This window comes from Podarcis tiliguerta, assembly GCF_965153285.1.
Source record: "Podarcis tiliguerta genome assembly, chromosome: Z".
NCBI lineage: Eukaryota > Metazoa > Chordata > Lepidosauria > Squamata > Lacertidae > Podarcis > Podarcis tiliguerta.
In genome coordinates, this window is record NC_139553.1 from 582,602 (window position 1) to 606,270 (window position 23,669).

At 39.5% G+C, this 23,669-nt stretch overlaps 1 protein-coding gene across 1 annotated transcript in view; it reads left to right on the forward strand.

Moving 5' to 3' along the window:
- The window catches only part of LOC310669395 (mRNA export factor GLE1-like), a 47,091-nt gene that overhangs the window by 16,736 nt on the left and 6,686 nt on the right, over positions 1-23,669 (forward strand). The window contains exons 6-11 of the mRNA XM_083423237.1: positions 3,236-3,473; positions 5,315-5,427; positions 7,569-7,638; positions 13,006-13,148; positions 15,075-15,265; positions 22,518-22,644. Coding sequence (XP_083279363.1) covers positions 3,236-3,473; positions 5,315-5,427; positions 7,569-7,638; positions 13,006-13,148; positions 15,075-15,265; positions 22,518-22,644 — 882 coding nt within the window. The remainder of the gene's footprint in view (positions 1-3,235; positions 3,474-5,314; positions 5,428-7,568; positions 7,639-13,005; positions 13,149-15,074; positions 15,266-22,517; positions 22,645-23,669) is intronic.

Genomic DNA, 23,669 nt, shown 5'->3' on the forward strand with positions numbered 1-23,669 from the left:
TCCCTCCCTCCCTTCCCTTCTTTTCACTTCCTTTCTTCCTTCTTCCCTTCCTTCCTTCCTCCCTCCCTCCCCTTCCTTCCCTCCCTTCCTTCCTTCTTTCCTTCCTTCCTTCCCTTCTTTCTTTCATTTCCTTCCTCCTTTTCACTTCCTTCCTTCCTTCCTTTCCCTTTCCTTCCTTCGTTCATTTCCTTCCTCCTTTTCACTTCCTTTCTTTCTTTCCCTTTCCTTCCTTCGTTCATTTCCTTTCTCCTTTTCCCTTCCTTCCTTCCTCTTCACTTCCTCCTTCCTTCCTCCTTTTCACTTCCTTTCTTCCTTCCTTCTTTTCACTTCCTTCCTTCCTTCCTTCCTTCCTTTCTCCTTTTCACTTCCTTCCCTCCTTCCTTTCTTCCTCCCTCACTTCCTTCCTTCCCTTCCTCCCTCCCTTCCTTCTTTCCTTCCTTCCTCCTTTGCTTCCTTCCTTCCTTCCTCTCTTCCCCTTCCTTCCTCCCTCCCTCCCTCCCTTCCCTTCTTTCCTTCCCCTTCCCCTTCCTTCCTTCCTTCCTCCTTTTCCTTTCCTTCTCCTTTCCTCCCTCCCTTCCCTTCCCTTCCTTCCTTCCTCCTTTTCACTTCCTTCCTTCCTCCTTTTCACTTCCTCCTTCCTTCCTCCCCCAGAGAGGATTCCCCGATCCCGCCGACCTCGCTTCCGCCGACCAGGCTCTCCTCGAAATGCGGAATCTCGTTTCCGGATTGCGGGAAGAGATCTCCCTCGCTGCCGAAAGGAGGAAGCAGGAAGAGGAAGCGGAAACGTTTCCTTCCGTCCTTCTTTCCTTCTTGCATTTCCTTCCTTCCTTCCTTCCTTCTTGTGTTTCCTTCCTTCCTTCCATCCATCCCATCTTGCACATCCTTCCTTCCTTCCTCTCTTCCCTTTCCTTCCTTCCTTCCTTCCTTCCTTCCTTCCTTCCTTCCTCTCTTCCCTTTCCTTCCTTCCTTCCTTCCTTCCTTCCTTCCTTCCTTCCTTCCTCTCTTCCCTTTCCTTCCTTCCTTCCTTCCTTCTTGCGTTTCCTTCCTTCCTTCCATCCACCCATCTTGCATTTGCTTCCTTCCTTCCTTCCTTCCTTCCTTCCTTCCTTCCTTCCTTCCTCTCTTCCCTTTCCTTCCTTCCTTCCTTCCTCTCTTCCCTTTCTTTCCTTCCTTCCTTCCTTCCCTCCCTCCTCACTTCCTTCCTTTCCCTTTCCTTCCTTCTTGCATTTCCTTCTTCCCCTCCTTCCATCCTTCCTTCTTCCCTCCCTTTCCTTCTTTTCACTTCCTTCCTTCTTTCCTTCCTTCCTTTTCCTTCCTTCCTTCCTTCCTTCCTTTTCCTCCCTCCCTCCCTCCCCTTCTTTTCACTTCCTTCTTTCCTTCCTTCCTTCCTCTCTTCCCTTTCCTTCCTTCCTTCCTTCCTCCCCTCCCTCTCCTTTTCACTTCCTTTTCCCTTCCTTCTTTTCTTCCTTCCTCCTTTTCCTTTCCTTCCTCCCTCCCCTTCCTCTCTTCCCTTTCTTTCCTTCCTTCCTTCCTTCCCTCCCTCCTCACTTCCTTCCTTTCCCTTTCCTTCCTTCTTGCATTTCCTTCTTCCCCTCCTTCCATCCTTCCTTCTTCCCTCCCTTCCCTTCTTTTCACTTCCTTCCTTCTTTCCTTCCTTCCTTTTCCTTCCTTCCTTCCTTCCTTCCTTCCTTCCTTTTCCTCCCTCCCTCCCCTTCTTTTCACTTCCTTCTTTCCTTCCTTCCTTCCTCTCTTCCCTTTCCTTCCTTCCTTCCTTCCTCCCCTCCCTCTCCTTTTCACTTCCTTTTCCCTTCCTTCTTTTCTTCCTTCCTCCTTTTCCTTTCCTTCCTCCCTCCCCTTCCTTCTTCCCTTTCCTTCCTTTCTTTCGCTTCCTTTCCTAAAGAATTTCCTCCCTCCCTTTCCTTCCTTCGTTCATTTCCTTCCTCCTTTTCACTTCCTTCCTTCCTGCTTTTCCCTTCCTTCCTTCCTTCTTTTCACTTCCTTTTCCCTTCTTTCCTCCCTCCCTCCTTTTCCTTTCCTTCTCCTTTTCTTCCTCCCTCCCCTTCCTTCTTCCCTTTCCTTCCTTTTGTTTTCCTTCCTTTCCTACAGCATTTCCTCCCTCCCTCCCTTCCCTTCCTTCTTTCATTTCCTTTTTCCTTTTCACTTCCTTCCCCCCAGAGAGGATTCCCCGATCCCGCCGACCTCGCTTCCGCCGACCAGGCCCTCCTGGAAATGCGGAATCTCGTTTCCACCTTGCGGGAAGAGATCTCCCTCGCCGCCGAAAGGAGGAAGCAGGAAGAGGAAGCGGAAACGTTTCTTTCCTTCCTGCATTTCCTTCCTTCTTGCACTTCCTTCCTTCCTCTCTGCCCTTTCCTTTTTTCCTTCCTTCCTTCCTTCCTTCCTCTCTTCCCTTTCCTTCCTCCCTTCCTTCCTCCCTCCCTTCCCTTCTTTTCACTTCCTTCTTTTCTTCCTTCCTTTGTTCCTTCCTCCCTCCCTCCCCTTCTTTTCACTCCCTTCCTTCTTTCCTTCCTTCCTTCCTTTCCCTTTCCTTCCTTCTTGCATTTCCTTCCTCTCTTCCCCTTCCTTCCTTCCTTCCTTCCTTCCTTTCTCTCTTCCCTTTCCTTTTTTCCTTCCTTCCTTCCTCTCTTCCCTTTCCTTCCTTCCTCCCTCCCTCCCTCCCTTCCCTTCTTTTCACTTCCTTCCTTTCTTCCTTCCTTTGTTCCTTCCTCCCTCCCTCCCCTTCTTTTCACTCCCTTCCTTCCTTCCTTCCTTCCCTCCTTCCTTCCCTCCTTCCCTCCCTCCCTTCCTTGCTTCCTTCCTCCTTTCCCCTTTCTTCCTTCTTTTCACTTCCTTTTCCTCCTTTCCTTCCTTCCTCCTTTTCCCTTCCTTCCTTCCTTCCATCCCTCCTTCCTTCCTTCCTTCCATCCCTCCTTCCTTCCTTCCTTCCTTCTTTTCCCTTCCTCCTTTCCTTCCTTCCTCCTTTTCCCTTCCTTCCTTCCTTCCTTCCTTCCTTCCTTTTCACTTCCTTTTCCCTTCCTTCTTTCCTTCCTTCCTCCTTTTCCCTTCCTTCCTTCCTTCCTTTCCCTTCCTTTTCCCTTCCTTCCTTCCTCCCTCCCTCCCTTCCTTCCTTCCTTCCCTCCTTTTCCCTTCCTTCCTTCTTTTCACTTCCTCCTTCCTCCCTCCCTTCCTTCCTCCTTTTCACTTCCTTCCTCCTTGTCACTTCCTTCCTTCCCCCCAGAGAGGATTCCCCGATCCCGCCGACCTCGCTTCCGCCGACCAGGCCCTCCTGGAAATGCGGAATCTCGTTTCCGCCTTGCGGGAAGAGATCTCCCTGGCCGCCGAAAGGAGGAAGCAGGAAGAGGAAGCGGGAAAAGCGGCCCAGAAGGCGGAAAACGAGAAAAAGGAGAAAACAACCAGCAAGCAGGATCCGGAAAAAGATCCCCTTCCGGAAAGTTCCGGGAAGGTCCGGAAAAACGGTGGGTGGAATTGATTGATATTTTTGAGATTCCGGTTGTGGTGGAATAATAATAATAATGATAATGATAATAATAATAATATTAATAATAATAATAATAATAATAATATAAAGTTCCGGAAAGTTCCGGAAAAACAGTGGGTTTTTCTCCCCAGAGGGTGGAATTGATTGATATTTTTGAGATTCCGATTGTGGTGGAATAATAATAATAATGATAATAATAATATAAATAATAGTAATAATAATAATAATAATAATAATAATAGTAATATAAAGTTCCGGAAAGTTCCGGAAAAATGGGTTTTTCTCCCCAGAGGGTGGAATTGATTGATATTTTTGAGATTTCAGTTGTGTGGAATAATAATAATAATAATAATAATAATAATAATAATAATAATAATAATATAAATAATAATAATATAAATAATATAAATAATAATAATAATAATATAAAGTTCCGGAAAGTTCCGGAAAAACGGGTTTTTCTCCCCAGAGGGTGGAATTGATTGATATTTTTGAGATTCCGGTTGTGGTGGAATGATAATAATAAATAATAATAATAATAATAATATTATTATTATTAATAATAATAATAATAATAATAATAATAATATAAAGTTCCGGAAAGTTCCGGAAAAACGGGTTTTTCTCCCCAGAGGGTGGAATTGATTGATATTTTTGAGATTCCGATTGTGGTGGAATAATAATAATAATAACAATAATAACAATTATTATTATTATTATTATTATTATTATTATTATTATTTTGTGGTGGAATTATTATTATTATCAATTATTGATTTTCAGTCCTTGAGATCAGTTTCAGTGAAATATATCGAAATAAATATAAATATAATAGAAATAGAATAGATATTATAAATATAAATATAAAATAAATATCTCTATAATTTATATTTATATTATATATCAAAATAAATGTAAATTATATTTATATAAATATAAATATAATCTCTGTATAATTTATATTTATGTTTATATTTAATGATAAATATAATTATTCATCTTTATAATCTTTATTTATAATATAAATGTAATAAATATTATAAATATAAATATAATACATCTCTCTATATAACTTATATTTATATTTATATTATATATCAAAATAAATGTAAATTACATTTACTTAAATATAAATATAATTTCTCTCTATAATTTATATTTATGTTTATATTTAAATATAAATATAATTATTCATCTTTATAATCTATATTTATAATATAATAAATATTATAAATATAAATATAAATATAATATAAATATTTCTATATATAATTTATATTTATATTTATATTATATGTCAAAATAAATGTAAATTATATTTATATAAATATAAATATAATCTCTCTTTCTCTGTAATTTATATTTATGTTTATATTTAAATATAAATATAATTATTCATCTTTATAATCTATATTTATAATATAAGTATAATAAATATTATGAATATAAATATATTATAAATATCTGTATATATAATTTATATTATATATCAAAATAAATATAAATTATATTTCTATAAATATAATCTCTCTATAATTTATATTTATGTTAATATTTAAAAATTAATATAATTATTCATTTTTATAATCTATATTTATAAGATAAATGTAATAAATATAAAAATAATATATCTATATATTATTTATATTTATATCAAAATAAATATAAATATAATCTCTCTCTAAAATTTATATATTTGTTTTTAAATATAAATCTAATTCTTTCTCTTTATAAGCCCCTTTTCGGTCCCGGAGATCCGTGAAACAGATCGAAATAAATCCAAATACGAATCATATAAACGGATCCTCTTTTTTTCAGGGCTCCAGATCCAGTCCGACGACAAGACCCTCCAGTGGTACCAGCAGCTCCAGGACCGGTTGGACCAGTGTGTGGATTCCTTTGCCGGCCTGGCCAATAGCAAGGAGCGCCAGGTAGGCCCTCCCCCCCAGATCCCCAGGCGGTTTGCTGGATCCCCGGGCGGCTCCCTGGATCCCCGTATGAGTAGCTGGATCCCTCTGTGATTCCCCAGATCCGTTTAGGAGCCCCTGGATCCGTCTATGATTCCTCGGATCCTCGGACAGTTTCCCAGATCCTTGGGCGATTCCCTGGATGGTTCCCTGGAACCTATTATGAGTCCCTGGATCCCTCTATGGTCCCCCGGGTCCTCGGAAGATTCCCTGGATCCCTGGATGAGTCCCTGGATCCCACTATGATTCCCCAGATCCTCAGACTGTTCCCTGGATCCCCCGATGAGTCTTGGGATCCTTTGAGGAGTCCCTGGATCCTCGGGTGGTTTCCCTGGATCCCCATACGAGTCCCTGGATCCCTCTATGGTTCCCTGGATGAGCCCCTGGATCCCACTATGATTCCCCAGATCCTCAGACTGTTCCCTGGATCCTTTGAGGCGTCCCCAGATCCTTGGGTGGTTCCCTGGCTCCCCATATGAGTCCCTGGATCCCTCTGTGATTCCCCAGATCCTCAGATGATTCCCTAGATCCCTGGATGAGTCCCTGGATCCCACTATGATTCTCCAGATCCTCAGACTGTTCCCTGGATCCCTGGTTGAGTCCCTGGATCTTAGGGTGGTTCCCTGGATCCCCATACGAGTCCCTGGATCCCTCTGTGATTCCACGTATCCTTGGACAATTCCCTGGGTCCTTTGAGGATCCCCATACAAGTCCCCGGATCATTGGGCGCTTTCCCGGATCCCTGTAGGAGTCCCTGGATCCCTCTATGATTCCCCGGATCCTTGGACGGCTTCCCAGATCCTTCGACGATTCCCCGGGTCCTTTTAGGAGTCCCTGGATCCCCAGGCGATTCCCCCGGATCCCTGGACGGTTTGCTGGATCCCTGTATGAGTCCCTGGATCCTTTTATGAGTCTCTGGATCCCTCTATGGTTCCCCGGATCCTCGGATGATTCCCTGGATCCCTGGATGAGTCCCTGGGTCCCACTATGATTCCCCAGATCCTCAGACTGTTCCCTGGATCCCGGGATGAGTCCCGGGATCTTAGGATGGTTCCCTGGATCCCCAGACGAGTCCCTGGATCCCTCTGTGATTCCACGGATCCTTGGACGATTCCCCGGGTCCTTTGAGGAGTCCCTGGATCCGCATACCAGTCCCTAGACCATTGGACGGTTTCCCAGATTCCTGTGTGAGCCCCTGGATCCCTCTGTCATTCCCCGGATCCTCGGACAATTCTCCGGATCCCTGGACGAGTCCCCAGATCCTTCGACGATCCCCCAGATCCCTGTATAAATCCCTGGATCCTCATACCATTCCTCCAGATCCTTGGACGATTCCCTGGATCCCCGTATGAGTCCCTGGATCCCGGGAAGATGCCCCGGATCCCCGTACAAGTCCCTGGATCTTAGGATGATTCCCTGGATCCCTCTATGATTCCCTCTATGAATCCCTGAATCCACGGACAATTCCCCGATCCCTGGACGAGTCCTGGGATCCTTGGAGGATTCCCCAGATCCGCAGACCATTCCCCAGATCCTCGGACAATTCCCCGGCTCTCCATACGAGTCCCGGGATCTTCAGACCATTCACCAGATCCCCGTACGATTCCCCAGATTCTTGACCATTCACCAGATCACTGTACGAGTCCCCAGATCCCCGTACAAGCCCCCAGATCCTCAGACAATTCCCAGATCTCCCTACAAGTCCGCGGATCCCCATACAAGTCCCCAGATCCTCAGACCATTCCCAGATCTCCCTACAAGTCCCCTGATCCTCGGACGATTCCCCCGATCCTCGGACCATTCACCAGATCACTGTACGAGTCCCCGGATCCCCGTACAAGTCCCCAGATCCTCAGGCAATTCCCAGATCTCCCTACAAGTACCCAGATCCTCGGACGATTCCCAGATCTCCCTACAAGTCCCCGGATCCCCATTCGAGTCCCCGGATCCTTTTACGAGTCACCAGATCCCTCTACGATTCCCCAGATCCCTCTATAATTCCCCGGATCCCCGGACGAGTCCCCCGACCCGAATCCCGGGAACAGGAGGGAGGGAGATCCCGAAACGCCGGTGATCCTTTTTCTCTCTCCCCCCCCCTTTTCCAGGAAAAGAAGATCAAGATGGATCTCCAGAAAGCCGTCACCACTCCTGTCAGTCAAATCTCGACCAGAGCAGGTCAGCTGTTTCCTTTCCGACTTCCTCCTTCCTTTTCCTCCACTTCCTCCTTCCTTTTCCTCCTTCCTTTTTCTCCACTTCCTCCTTCCTTTTCCTCCACTTCCTCCTTCCTTCCACCACTTCCTCCTTCCTTTCCCACCACTTCCTTTCCCACCACTTCCTCCTTTCCCTCCCTTTCCTCCACTTCCTCCTTTTCCTCCACTTCCTCTCTCCTTCCTTTCCCTCCACTTCCTCCTTCCTTTTCCTCCGCTTTCTCCATCCTTCCTTTTTCTCCACTTCCTTCTCCCTTTTCCTCCACTTCCTCCTACCTTTTCCTCCACTTCTTCCTTTTCTGACTTCCCAATTTTTCCTCCACTTCCTCCTTCCTTTACCTCCCTCCTTCCTTTTCCTCCACTTCCTCCTTCCTTCCACCACTTCCTCCTTTTCCCACCACTTCCTCCTTCCTTTTCCTCCACTTCCTCCTTCCCCTCCGCTTCCTCCACTTCTTCCTTTTCCTCTACTTCCTCTCTCCTTTCTTTCCCTCCACTTCCTCCTTCCTTTTCCAACTTCCCAGTGTTTTCTCCGCTTCCTTTTCCTTCTTCCCAATTTTTCCTCCACTTCCTCTTCCTGTTTCCCAGTTTCCCCTCCACTTTCTCCTTCCTGTTCCTTCTGCTGAATTTTTCCTCCTTCCTTCTCCCTTCATCCCTTTTTCCTGTTTCCCAATTTCCCTTCCGCTTCTTCTTCCCTTTTCCTTCTACCCAAGAAGCGGACAAAGCGTTTCCTTCCTTCCTCCCTCCCTTCCCTTCTTTGCACTTCCTTCTTTCCTTCCTTCCTTCCTTTCTTCCTTTTTCCTTCCTTCTTTTCACTTCCTTCCTTCCTTCTTTCCTTCCTTCCTTCTTGCATTTCCTTCCTTCTTTCCTTCCTTCCTTTTTCCTTCCTTCTTGCATTTCCTTCCTTCCTTCTTTCCTTCCTTCCTTTATCCTTCCTTCTTGCATTTACTTCCTTCCTTCCTTTTCCTCCCTCCCTCCCTTCCTTTTTCCTTTCTTCTTGCATTTCCTTCCTTCCTTCCTTCCTTTGATCCATCCACTTCCAACTTCCACTTCCTGTCCCAAAATCTTCCCAATCTTCCACTTCCTCTTTCCCAACTTCCCGCTTCCTCTTCCCCCAGGATCCCAGCTGAAGGAGATCTTTGACAAGATCCACGCCTTGCTCTCCGGGAAACCCGTCCGATCCGGCGGACAAAGCGTTTCCTTCCTTCCTTCCTTCCTTCCTTCCTTCCTTCCTTCCTCCCTCCCTTCCCTTTTCACTTCCTTCCTTCTTGCCTTCCTTCCTTTTCCTCCCTCCCTCCCTCCCTTCCTTTTTCCTTCCTTCTTGCATTTCCTTCCTTCCTTTTCCTCCCTCCCTTCCTTCCTTCCTTTTTCCTTCCTTCTTGCATTTCCTTCCTTCCTTCCATCCACTTCCAACTTCCACTTCCTGTCCCAAAATCTTCCCAATCTTCCACTTCCTGTTTCCCAACTTCCCGCTTCCTCTCCCTCCAGGATGCCAGCTGAAGGAGATCTTGCATTTCCTTCCTTCCTTCCTTCCTTCCTTCCTTCCTTCTTTTCTTCCCTTCCTTTTTCCTTCCTTCTAGCATTTCCTTCCTTCCTTCCACTTCCTACTTCCACTTCCTGTTTCCCAACTTCCCCCTTCCTCTTCCTCCAGGATCCCAGCTGAGATCTTGCATTATCTTCCTCCCTCCCTCCCTTCCTTTTTCCTTCCTTCTTACATTTCCTTCCTTCCATCCATCCACTTCCCACTTCCACTTCCTCTTTCCCAACTTCCTGCTTCCTCTTCCTCCAGGATCCCAGCTGAAGGAGATCTTTTCCTTCCTTCCTTCCTTCTTTCCTTCCTTCCTTCCTTTTCCTCCCTCCCTTCCTTCCTCCACTTCCTCTTCCCTTTTCCTGTTTCCTCTTCCCCAACTTCCCGCTTCCTCTTCCTCCAGGATCCCAGCTGAAGGAGATCTTTGACAAGATCCACGCCTTGCTCTCCGGGAAACCCGTCCGATCCGGCGGACAAAGCGTTTCCTTCCTTCCTTCCTCCCTCCCTCCCTTCCCTTCTTTTCACTTCCTTCCTTCCTTCCTTCCTTCCTTCCTTCCTTTTCCTCCCTCCCTCCCTTCCTTTTTCCTTCCTTCTTGCATTTCCTGCCTTCCTTCCTTTCTTCCTTCCATCCATCCATCTTGCATTTCCTTCCTTCCTTCCTTCCTTCCTTTTTCCTTCCTTCTTGCATTTCCTTCCTCCCTCCCTTCCTTCCTTTTTCCTTCCTTCTGGCATTTCCTTCCTTCCTTCCTTTTCCTCCCTCCCTCCCTCCCTTCCTCCCTTCCGTCCTTTTTCCTTCCTGCATTTCCTTCCTTCCTTCCATCCACCCATCTTGCATTTCCTTCCTTCCTTCCTTCCTTCCACTTCCTGTTTCCCCCTTCCACTTCCTGTTTCCCAACTTCCCGCTTCCTCTTCCTCCAGGATCCCAGCTGAAGGAGATCTTGCATTTCCTTTCTTCCTTTCCTTCCTTCCTTCCATCCATCCACTTCCCACTTCCTCTTCCTCTTTCCCAACTTCCCGCTTCCTCTTCCCCCAGGATCCCAGTTGAAGGAGATCTTTTACAAGATCCACGCCTTACTCTCCGGGAAACTCGTCCGGTCCGGCGGACAAAGCGTTTCCTTCCTTCCTCCCTCCCTTCCCTTCTTTTCACTTCCTTCCTTCCTTCCTTCCTTCCTTTTCCTTCCTTCCTCCTTCCCTCACTCCCTCCCTCCCTTCCTTCCTTTTTCTTTCTTGCATTTCCTTCCATCCATCCACTTCCAACTTCCACTTCCTGTCCCTGAATCTTCGCAATCTTCCACTTCCTGTTTCCCAACTTCCCTTTTTCCTTCCTTCTTGCATTTCCTTCTTTCCTTCTTTCCTTCCTTTTTTCTCCCTCCCTCCCTCCCTTCCTTCCTTCTTGCATTTCCTTCCTTCCTTCTTTCCTTCCTTCTTTCCTTGCTTTTCCTTCCTTCCTTCCTTCCATCCATCCATCCATGTTGCATTTCCTTTCTTCCTTACTTTTTCCTTCCTTCTAGCATTTCCTTCCTTCCTCCCATCCACCCACTTCCAACTTCCACTTCCTCTTCCTCCAGGATCCCAGCTGAAGGAGATCTTTGACAAGATCCACGCCTTGCTCTCCGGGAAACCCGTCCGATCCTTCCTTCCTTCCTTTCCTTCCTTTCTTCCATCCATCCACTTCCAACTTCCACTTCCTGTTTCCCAACTTCCCGCTTCCTCTTCCTCCAGGATCCCAGCTGAGATCTTGCATTATCTTCCTTCCTTTCCTTCTTCCTTCCTACCTTTCTCCCATCCATCCACTTCCCACTTCCACTTCCTCTTTCCCAACTTCCCGCTTCCTCTTCCTCCAGGATCCCAGCTGAAGGAGATCTTTGACAAGATCCACGCCTTACTCTCCGGGAAACCCGTCCGATCCTTCCTTCCTTCCTTCCTTTCCTTCCTTCCTTCCATCCACCCACTTCCCAATCTTCCACTTCCTGTTTCCCAACTTCCCGCTTCCTCTTCCTCTTTCCCAACGTCCCGCTTCCTCTTCCCCCAGGATCCCAGTTGAAGGAGATCTTTTACAAGATCCACGCCTTACTCTCCGGGAAACCCGTCCGGTCCGGCGGACAAAGCGTTTCCTTCCTTCCTCCCTCCCTTCCCTTCTTTTCACTTCCTTCCTTCCTTCCCCTTTCCTTCCTTCTTACATTTCCTTCCTTCTTTCCTTCCTTCCTTCCTTTTCCTCCCTCCCTTTCTTCCTCCATTCCTTCCTTTTTTCTTCTTTCTTTCTTTCCTTCCTTCCTTCCTTCCTTTTTCCTTCTTTCTTGCATTTCCTTCCTTCCTTCCTTCCTTCTATCCATCCACTTCCAACTTCCACTTCCTCTTTCCCAACTTCCCTCTTCCTCAAGGATCCCAGCTGAAGGAGATCTTGCATTTCCTTCCTTCCTCCCTCCCTCCCTCCTTTTCACTTCCTTCCCCTTCCCCTTCCTTCCTTCCTTCCTTTTCCTCCCTTCCTTTTTCCTTCCTTCTTGCATTGCCTTCCTTCCATCCATCTTGCATTTCCTTCCTTTTCCTCCCTCCCTTCCTTCCTTCCTTCCCTCCTTCCTTCCTTCCTTCCTTTTTTTCCTTCCTTCCTTTCTTCCATCCATCCACTTCCAACTTCCACTTCCTGTCCCCAAATCTTCCACTTCCTCTTTCCCAACTTCCCGCTTCCTCTTCCCCCAGGATCCCAGCTGAAGGAGATCTTTGACAAGATCCACGCCTTACTCTCCGGGAAACCCCTCCGATCCGGCGGACAAAGCGTTTCCTTCCTTCCTCCCTCCCTCCCTTCCCTTCTTTTCACTTCCTTCCTTCCTTTCCTTCCTTCCTTTTCCTCCCTTCCTTCCTTTTTCCTTCCTTCTTGCATTTCCTTCCTTCTTTCCTTCCTTCCTTTTCCTCCCTTCCTTCCTTTTTCCTTCCTCCTTGCATTTCCTTCCTTCCTTCTTTCTTTCCTTCCTTTTCCTCCCTCCCTCCCTCCCTTCCTTCCTTTTTCCTTCCTTCTTGCATTTCCTTCCTTTCCTCCATCTACTTCCAACTTCCACTTCCTGTTTCCCAACTTCCTGCTTCCTTTTTCCTTCCTTCTTGCATTTCCTTCCTTCCTTCCTTCCATCCACTCCCAACTTCCACTTCCTGTCCTAACATCTTCCCAATCTTCCACTTCCTGTTTCCCAACTTCCTGCTTCCTCTTCCTCCTTCCTTCCATCCATCTTGCATTTCTTTCCTTCCTTCCTTCCTTCCTTCCACTCCCAACTTCCACTTCCTGCCCCCAAATCTTCCCAATCTTCCACTTCCTGTTTCCCAACTTCCCGCTTCCTCTTCTTCCTTCCTCCCTCCCTCCCTTCCTTCCTTTTTCCTTCCTTCTTGCATTTCCTTCCTTTCCTCCATCCACTTCCAACTTCCACTTCCTGTTTCCCAACTTCCTGCTTCCTTTTTCCTTCCTTCCTTCCTTCCATCCATCCATCAACTCCCAACTTCCACTTCCTGTCCCCAAATCTTCCCAATCTTCCACTTCCTGTTTCCCAACTTCCCGCTCCCTCTTCCTTCCATCCATCCATCTTGCATTTCTTTCCTTCCTTCCTTCCATCCATCCACTTCCTGTCCCAAAATCTTCCATTTCCTGTTTCCCAATTTCCCGCTTCCTCTTCCTCCTTCCTTCCTCCCTCCCTCCCTTCCTTCCTTCCTTCCTTGCATTTCCTTCATTCCCCTTTCCTTCCTTCCTTTCCTTCCTTTCTTCCTTCCTTCCACCCACTTCCCACTTCCACTTCCTGTTTCCCAACTTCCCGCTTCCTCTTCCCCCAGGATCCCAGCTGAAGGAGATCTTTGACAAGATCCACGCCTTGCTCTCCGGGAAACCCGTCCGATCCGGCGGACAAAGCGTCTCCGTCGCTCTCCACCCGGAAGCCCTCAACTTTTCCTACTACAAACTGGCGGAAAAATTTGTGGTAAGATTATTTTGGGGAAATTTCCCCAAATATTTCTATTTTCCCCGAATTTACTTCCCAAATTTGCAGAATCCGGCCTTTGATGGATGAGATGGAATTAAATTTCGTTTCATTTCATTTAAGAATTTCATTTCATTTCATTTAACAATTAAAATTAAATTAAATTAAATTGTTAAATGAAATGAAAGGAAATTCTTAAAGGAAATTCTTAAAGGAAATGAAATCAAATGAAATTATTCAATGAAAATTTTCAGTGAAATTAAATGATTCAATGAAATTATTCAATGAAATGAAATTATTCAATGAAATTATTCAATGAAATGAAATTATTCAATGAAATGAAATTATTCAATGAAATTATTCAATGAAATGAAATTAGTAAATGAAATCAAATCAAATGAAATTATTTAATGAAATTAGTAAATGAAATCAAATCAAATGAAATCAAATGAAATTATTCAATGAAATTTTTCAGTGAAATTAAATGATTCAATGAAATTAGTAAATCAAATGAAATTATTCAATGAAATTATTCAATGAAATGAAATTATTCAATGAAATTATTCAATGAAATTAAAATATTCAATGAAATTATTCAATGAAATTATTCAATGAAATGAAATTAGTAAATGAAATCAAATCAAATGAAATCAAATGAAATTCTTCAATGAAATTAGTAAATGAAATTTTTCAATTAAATGAAATCATTAAATTAAATTAAATACAATCAAACTTACTATTACTATTACTATTACTATTATTTTTGATGATATTATTATTATTATTGATATATATATTGATACTCCTCCTCCTCCTCCTCCTCCTAACAATTATTACTATTACTATTATTATTACTACTACTACTACTACTAATAATAATAATACTATTATTACTATTATTGATGTTGTTATGCTGCTACTACTACTATTATTACTACTACTATTGGTATTATTACAACTACTATTTTTATTGATATTACTATTACTATTATTATCATTGATATTATTACGACTACTACTACTATTATTACTATTATTGATATTGTTATTGTTGTTGATATTATTACTATTACTACTCCTATTATTTCTATTATTACTATTACTGCTATTATTATTTCTGATATTATTATTATTATTATTATTATTATTCTTGATATTTATATTGATATTATTATTACTACTACTACTATTCCTATCAATTACTACTACTACTACTACTACTGTTATTACTGTTATTGCTATTATTACTATTATTGCTATTGCTATTACTACTACTACTACTACTACTACTGGTATTATTACGACTACTATTATTGATATTGTTATTACTATTACTATTATTATTGATATTATTACTACTAGTATTAATATTACTACTAGTATTAATATTGTTATTCTTACTATTATTGATATTGTTATTGTTGTTGATATTGTTATTACTACTCGTATTATTTCTATTATTACTATTACTGCTATTATTATTTCTGATATTATTATTATTATTATTATTCTTGATATTTATATTGATATTATCATTACTACTGCTACTACTACTACTATTCCTATCAATTACTACTACTACTGTTATTACTGTTATTACTGTTATTACTATTATTGCTATTGCTATTACTACTACTACTATTACTACTACTACTACTACTACTACTGGTATTATTACGACTACTATTATTGATATTGTTATTACTACTATTATTATTATTGATATTATTACAACTATTATTATTACTACTAGTATTAATATTGTTATTCTTACTATTATTGATATTGTTATTGTTGTTGATATTGTTATTACTACTCCAATTATTTCTATTATTATTACTACTATTATTATTTCTGATACTATTATTATTATTATTATTTCTATTATTATTATTATTATTACTATTATTCTTACTCTTCCCCCAGAAACAAGGGGAGGAAGAGGTGGCCTCCCACCACCAGGCCGCCTTCCCCATCGCCGTGGTGGCTTCTGGGATCTGGGAGCTCCACCCCCCCGTCGGCCACTTCCTGTTGGCCCACCTCCACAGGAAGTGCCCTTACGCCGCCCCCCTGAGGCCCCGGGTCCCCCAGGGGGCGTCGCCCGAGGAGGGGCGGAGGTAATAACGAGATCGTTATGAATGAATCGTTAATTGTTGTTAACACTAATGCATTGTTATTGATTATTAATAGTTATTATTATTAATCATTAGTTTATTATTAGTTGTTATTGAGGGGCGGAGGTAATAACGGGATCGTTGTTCGTTAATTGTTAATTATTATTAACACTAATGCGTTGTTCATTATTAGTAGTTATTATTATTAATCATTAGTTTATTATTAGTTGTTATTGAGGGGCGGAGGTAATAACGGGATCGTTGTTCGTGAATTGTTAATTGTTATTAACACTAATGCGTTGTTATTCATTAGTAATAGTTATTATTATTAATCATTAGCTTATTATTAGTTGTTATTGAGGGGCGGAGGTAATAACGAGATCGTTATTCATGAATTGTTAATTGTTATTAATACTAATGTGTTGTTATTTATTATTAATAGTTATTATTATTAATCATTAGTTTATTATTAGTTGTTATTGAGGGGCGGAGGTAATAACGGGATCGTTGTTCGTTAATTGTTAATTATTATTAACACTAATGCGTTGTTATTCATTATTAATAGTTATTATTATTAATCATTAGTTTATTATTAGTTGTTATTGAGGGGCGGAGGTAATAACGGGATCGTTGTTCGTTAATTGTTAATTATTATTAACACTAATGCGTTGTTATTCATTATTAATAGTTATTATTATTAATCATTAGGTTATTATTAGTTGTTATTGAGGGGCGGAGGTAATAACGAGATCGTTATTCGTGAATTGTTAATTGTTATTAATACTAATGCGTTGTTATTCATTATTAATAGTTATTATTATTAATCATTAGCTTATTATTAGTTGTTATTGAGGGGCGGAGGTAATAACGAGATCGTTATTCGTGAATTGTTAATTGTTATTAACACTAATGCGTTGTTATTCATTATTAGTAGTTATTATTATTAATCATTAGTTTATTATTAGTTGTTATTGAGGGGCGGAGGTAATAACAGGATCGTTGTTCGTTAATTGTTAATTATTATTAACACTAATGCGTTGTTATTCATTATTAATAGTTATTATTATTAATCATTAGCTTATTATTAGTTGTTATTGAGGGGCGGAGGTAATAACGAGATCGTTATTCGTGAATTGTTAATTGTTATTAACACTAATGCGTTGTTATTCATTATTAGTAGTTATTATTATTAATCATTAGCTTATTATTAGTTGTTATTGAGGGGCGGAGGTAATAACGGGATCGTTGTTCGTTAATTGTTAATTGTTATTAACACTAATGCGTTGTTATTCATTATTAATAGTTATTATTATTAATCATTAGCTTATTATTAGTTGCTATTGAGGGGCGGAGGTAATAACGAGATCGTTATTCGTGAATTGTTAATTGTTATTAATACTAATGCGTTGTTATTTATTATTAATAGTTATTATTATTAATCATTAGTTTATTATTAGTTGTTATTGAGGGGCGGAGGTAATAACGGGATCGTTGTTCGTTAATTGTTAATTATTATTAACACTAATGCGTTGTTATTCATTATTAATAGTTATTATTATTAATCATTAGCTTATTATTAGTTGTTATTGAGGGGCGGAGGTAATAACGAGATCGTTATTCGTGAATTGTTAATTGTTATTAACACTAATGCGTTGTTATTCATTATTAGTAGTTATTATTATTAATCATTAGCTTATTATTAGTTGTTATTGAGGGGCGGAGGTAATAACAGGATCGTTGTTCGTTAATTGTTAATTATTATTAACACTAATGCGTTGTTATTCATTATTAATAGTTATTATTATTAATCATTAGCTTATTATTAGTTGTTATTGAGGGGCGGAGGTAATAACGAGATCGTTATTCGTGAATTGTTAATTGTTATTAACACTAATGCGTTGTTATTCATTATTAGTAGTTATTATTATTAATCATTAGCTTATTATTAGTTGTTATTGAGGGGCGGAGGTAATAACGGGATCGTTGTTCGTTAATTGTTAATTGTTATTAACACTAATGCGTTGTTATTCATTATTAATAGTTATTATTATTAATCATTAGCTTATTATTAGTTGCTATTGAGGGGCGGAGGTAATAACGAGATCGTTATTCGTGAATTGTTAATTGTTATTAATACTAATGCGTTGTTATTTATTATTAATAGTTATTATTATTAATCATTAGTTTATTATTAGTTGTTATTGAGGGGCGGAGGTAATAACGGGATCGTTGTTCGTTAATTGTTAATTATTATTAACACTAATGCGTTGTTATTCATTATTAATAGTTATTATTATTAATCATTAGCTTATTATTAGTTGTTATTGAGGGGCGGAGGTAATAACGAGATCGTTATTCGTGAATTGTTAATTGTTATTAACACTAATGCGTTGTTATTCATTATTAGTAGTTATTATTATTAATCATTAGCTTATTATTAGTTGTTATTGAGGGGCGGAGGTAATAACGGGATCGTTGTTCGTTAATTGTTAATTATTATTAACACTAATGCGTTGTTATTCATTATTAATAGTTATTATTATTAATCATTAGTTTATTATTAGTTGTTATTGAGGGGCGGAGGTAATAATGGGATCGTTGTTCGTTAATTGTTAATTATTATTAACACTAATGCGTTGTTATTCATTATTAATAGTTATTATTATTAATCATTAGTTTATTATTAGTTGTTATTGAGGGGCGGAGGTAATAACGGGATCGTTGTTCGTTAATTGTTAATTATTATTAACACTAATGCGTTGTTATTCATTATTAATAGTTATTATTATTAATCATTAGCTTATTATTAGTTGTTATTGAGGGGCGGAGGTAATAACGAGATCGTTATTCGTGAATTGTTAATTGTTATTAACACTAATGCGTTGTTATTCATTATTAGTAGTTATTATTATTAATCATTAGCTTATTATTAGTTGTTATTGAGGGGCGGAGGTAATAACGGGATCGTTGTTCGTTAATTGTTAATTATTATTAACACTAATGCGTTGTTATTCATTATTAATAGGTATTATTATTAATCATTAGTTTATTATTAGTTGTTATTGAGGGGCGGAGGTAATAATGGGATCGTTGTTCGTTAATTGTTAATTATTATTAACACTAATGCGTTGTTATTCATTATTAATAGTTATTATTATTAATCATTAGTTTATTATTAGTTGTTATTGAGGGGCGGAGGTGAGGGCGGGGGGGCGGGGTCGTTATTAATTGTTAATTGTTATTAACACTAATGCGTTGTTATTCATTATTAGTAGTTATTATTATTAATCATTAGTTTATTATTAGTTGTTATTGAGGGGCGGAGGTGAGGGCGGGGGGCAGGGTCGTTATTAATTGTTAATTATTATTAACACTAATGCGTTGTTATTGATTATTAATAATTAGTTGTTATTAGTTGTTAATTATTATTAGTATTCATTATTAGTTGTTCTTTGTTATTAGTATTTATTATTAGTTGTTATTATGATGATGAATTGTTGTTCATTAATATTATTTTTTATAAATTGTTTATTATTATTAAGAATTGTTGATAATAATAATTATTATTGTTATTAATTGTTGGATAGTTGGGTGGATGGGTGGGTTGTTAATTATTATTAACACTAATGCATTGTTATTGATTATTAATAATTGGTTATTAGTTGTTAATTATTATTAGTATTTATTATTAGTTCTTTGTTATTAGTATTTATTATTAGTTGTTATTATGATGAAGAATTGTTGTTCGTTAATATTATTTTTTATGAGTTGTTTATTATTATTAGGAATTGTTAATAATTATCATTATTATTAATTGTTATTAATTGTTGGATAGTTGGATGGATGGATCAGTTGGTTGATGGATGGATGGGTTGATTGATTGATGGACGGATAGATGGATAAATTCAGATGGATGGGTGGAGGGTTGATGGATGGGTTGGTTGATTGGTTGATTGATTGATTGATTGATTGACTGATGGATGGATGGGTTGATGGATGGATGGATGGATGGATGGATGGATGGATTGATTGACGGACGGATGGATGGATGGATAGATAGATAGATGCATGGCTTGATTGATGGATAGATGGATGGATGGATGGATAGATTGGTGGATGGATTGATGGATGGATGGATTGATTGATTGATTGATTGATTGATTGACTGATGGATGGATGGATAGATTGGTGGATGGATTGATGGATGGATGGATAAATTGAGATGGATGGATGGATTGACGGATGGATGGATGGATGGATGGATGGATTGACGGACGGATGGATGGATGGATGGATTGACGGACGGACGGATGGATGGATGGATGGATGGATGGATTGACGGACGGACGGATGGATGGATGGATGGATGGATTGACGGACGGACGGATGGATGGATGGATGGATTGACGGATGGATGGATGGATGGATGGATTGACTGACGGATGGATGGATGGATGGATTGACGGATGGATGGATGGATGGATTGTTGGACGGATGGATGGATGGATGGATTGACTGACGGACGGATGGATGGATGGATGGATGGATTGACGGACGGATGGATGGATTGATTGACGGATGGATGGATGGATGGATTGATTGACGGACGGATGGATGGATGGATTGACGGACGGATGGATGGACAGATGGATGGATGGATTGATTGACTGATGGATGGATGGATGGATGGATTGACGGACGGACGGATGGATGGATGGATGGATTGACGGATGGATGGATGGATGGATGGATTGACTGACGGATGGATGGATGGATGGATTGACGGATGGATGGATGGATGGATTGTTGGACGGATGGATGGATGGATGGATTGACGGATGGATGGATGGATGGATGGATTGACGGATGGATGGATGGATGGATTGTTGGACGGATGGATGGATGGATGGATTGACTGACGGACGGATGGATGGATGGATGGATTGACGGACGGATGGATGGATGGATTGTTGGACGGATGGATGGATGGATGGATGGATTGACTGACGGATGGATGGATGGATGGATTGACGGATGGATGGATGGATGGATTGTTGGACGGATGGATGGATGGATGGATTGACTGACGGACGGATGGATGGATGGATGGATTGACGGACGGATGGATGGATTGATTGACGGATGGATGGATGGATGGATTGATTGACGGACGGATGGATGGATGGATTGACGGACGGATGGATGGACAGATGGATGGATGGATGGATTGATTGACTGATGGATGGATGGATGGATTGACGGACGGATGGATGGATGGATTGATTGACGGATGGATGGATGGACGGATGGATGGATTGACTGATTGATTGACGGACGGATGGATGGATTGACGGACGGACGGATGGATGGATGGATGGATTGACGGATGGATGGATGGATGGATGGATGGATGGCTTGACGGACGGATGGATGGATTGATGGATGGGTGGATGGAGGATGGATGGATGGATGGATGGATGGATTGATGGATGGAGGATGGATGGATTGATGGATTGATAGATGGGTGGATGGATGGAGGATGGATTGACTGACGGACGAACGGATGGATGGATGGATAGATGGGCGATGCATGGATAGATTGAGAGATGGATGGATAAATTGAGGAGGATGGATGGAGGGTTGATGGATGGACGGATGGATATATGGATGGATAGATAGATAGATAGATGCATGGGTTGATTATGGATGGATGGATTGACTGATTGATTGATTGATGGATTGATGGATAGATAGATGGATAGATTGAGATGGATGGATGGATCAGTTGGTTGATTGATTGATTGACTGATAGATGGATGGAAGGATGGTTTGATGGATGGATGGACGGATGGATATATGGATAGATAGATAGATGCATGGCTTGATTGATTGATTGATTGATTGATGGATAGATAGATTGATTGATTGATTGATTGACTGATTGATGGATGGATGGATAGATAGATAGATAGATGGATAGATTGAGATGGATGGATGGATCAGATGGTTGATTGATGGATGGGTTGATTGATTGATTGATTGATTGATGGATAGATGGATAAATTGAGAGATGGATGGATTGATTGATTGCTGGCTTGGTGGATGGATTGATGGATAGATAGATGGATTGATTGGATGAATGGATAAATTGAGGTAGATAGATTGATTGATTGATTGACGGATGGATGGATGGATTGATTGATAGATTGATGGATAGATGGATAAATTGAGAGATGGATGGATTGATTGATTGACGGATGGATGGATAGATGGATAAATTGAGAGATGGATTGATTGACGGATGGATTGATGGGTTGATTGATTGACGGATGGATGGATAGATAGATAGATTGATTGATTCATTCATTCATTCATTCATTCATTGATGGATAGATGGATAAATTGAGAGAGGGATGGATGTATTGATTGATTGACGGATTGATTGATTGATTGACGGATGGATGGATTGACGGATGGATGGATGGATGGATAAATTAAGAGAGGGATGGATTGACGGATTGATTGATTGATTGATGGATAGATGGATAAATTGAGAGATGGATTGATGGATTGGAAGGATGAAGGAGTTGGATGATAGATAGATAAATTGATTGATTGATTGATGGATGGATGGATGGATAGATGGATAAATTGAGAGAGGGATGGATTGACTGATTGACGGATGGATTGATTGACTGATGGATGGATAAATGGATAAATTAAGAGAGGGATGGACTGATTGATTGATTGATTGATTGACGGATGGATAGATGGATAAATTAAGAGAGGGATGGATTGATTGATTGAGATGGATTGATTGATCGATAGATGGATAAATTGAGAGAGGTATGGATTGACGGATTGATTGATTGATTGACAGATGGATTGATGGATAAATTGAGAGAGGGATGGATTGATTGACGGATTGATTGATTGATTGATGGATGGATAGATGGATAAATTGATTGATTGACGGATAGATGGATAAATTGAGAGGGATGGATTAATTGATTGATGGATAGATGGATAAATTGAGAGGGATGGATGGATGAATTGATTGATTGATTGACGGATGGATTGATTAATTGATTGATTGACGGATAGATTGGTGGATGGATGGATGGATGGATAGATAAATTGAGAGAGGGATGGATTGATGGATTGATTGATTGATTGATTGATTGACGGATTGATTGATTGATGGATAAATTGATCGATTGATTGATTGACCCCCGCCTCCCCCTCCCGCCCCCAGGCTGCTGGGCTACCAATCCCACGACTCGAATCCGGAGCCCCAAGACAACTTCCTGAAGCGGATGTCCGGAATGATCCGCCTCTACGCCGCCATCTTGACGCTGCGCTGGCCCTACGGAGGGGAGGGGGTGAGGGAAAGTTCCGGAAAGTTCCGGGTTCAAATGACTTGATTCTGTATTTGATTTGATTTTATTCTTCATTTATATTATTTGTTCTGGTATTTATTTTTAATTTATTTTATTTATTTTATCTTATTTTTAATTCAATTTATTTGTTCTGTTTATTTTTAATTTATTTGATTTATTCTGTCTTATTTGTTTTTAATTTATTTTATTTGTTCTGTTATTTTTAATTTATTTTATTTATTCTGTCTTATTTATTTCTAATTTATTTTATTTGTTCTATCTTATTTATTTTCTTTTTAACTTATTTATTCTATTATTTATTTGCTTTTTAATTTATTTTATTTGTTCGATCTTAAATAGAATAAATAGAATTCTGTTATTTCTTTTTAATTTATTTTATTTATTCTCTAGTTTATTTTATTTTATTTTATTTATTCTGTTATTTATTTTCTTCTTAATTTATTTATTCTATCTTATTTATTTTCTTTATTCTGTTATTTATTTTCTTTTTAATTTATTTTATTTATTCTATTATTTGTTTTCTTTTTATTTTGTTTTATTTATTCTATCTTGTTTATTTTATCTTTAATTTATTTTATTCATTCTATGTTATGTTTATTTATTCTATCTTATTTATTTTAAATTTATTTCATTTATTCTGTTATTTATTTTTAATTTCATTTATTCTATCTTATTTTCTTTTTAATTTAATTTATTTATTCTATCTTATTTATTTTCTTTTTAATTTATTTCATTCATTCTATGTTATGTTAATTTATTTTATTATATCTTATTTATTTTCTTTTTAATTTATTTTATTTATTCTATCTTATTTATTTTTAATTTATTTTATTTGTTCCATCTTATTTATTTTCTTTTTAATTTATTTTCTTCATTCTGTTATTTATTTTCTTTTTAAGTTATTTTATTTATTCTGTTATTTATTTTCTTTTTAATTTATTTGTTCTATCTTATTTATTTTCTTTTTAATTCATTTTATTTATTCCATCTTATTTATTTTCTTTATT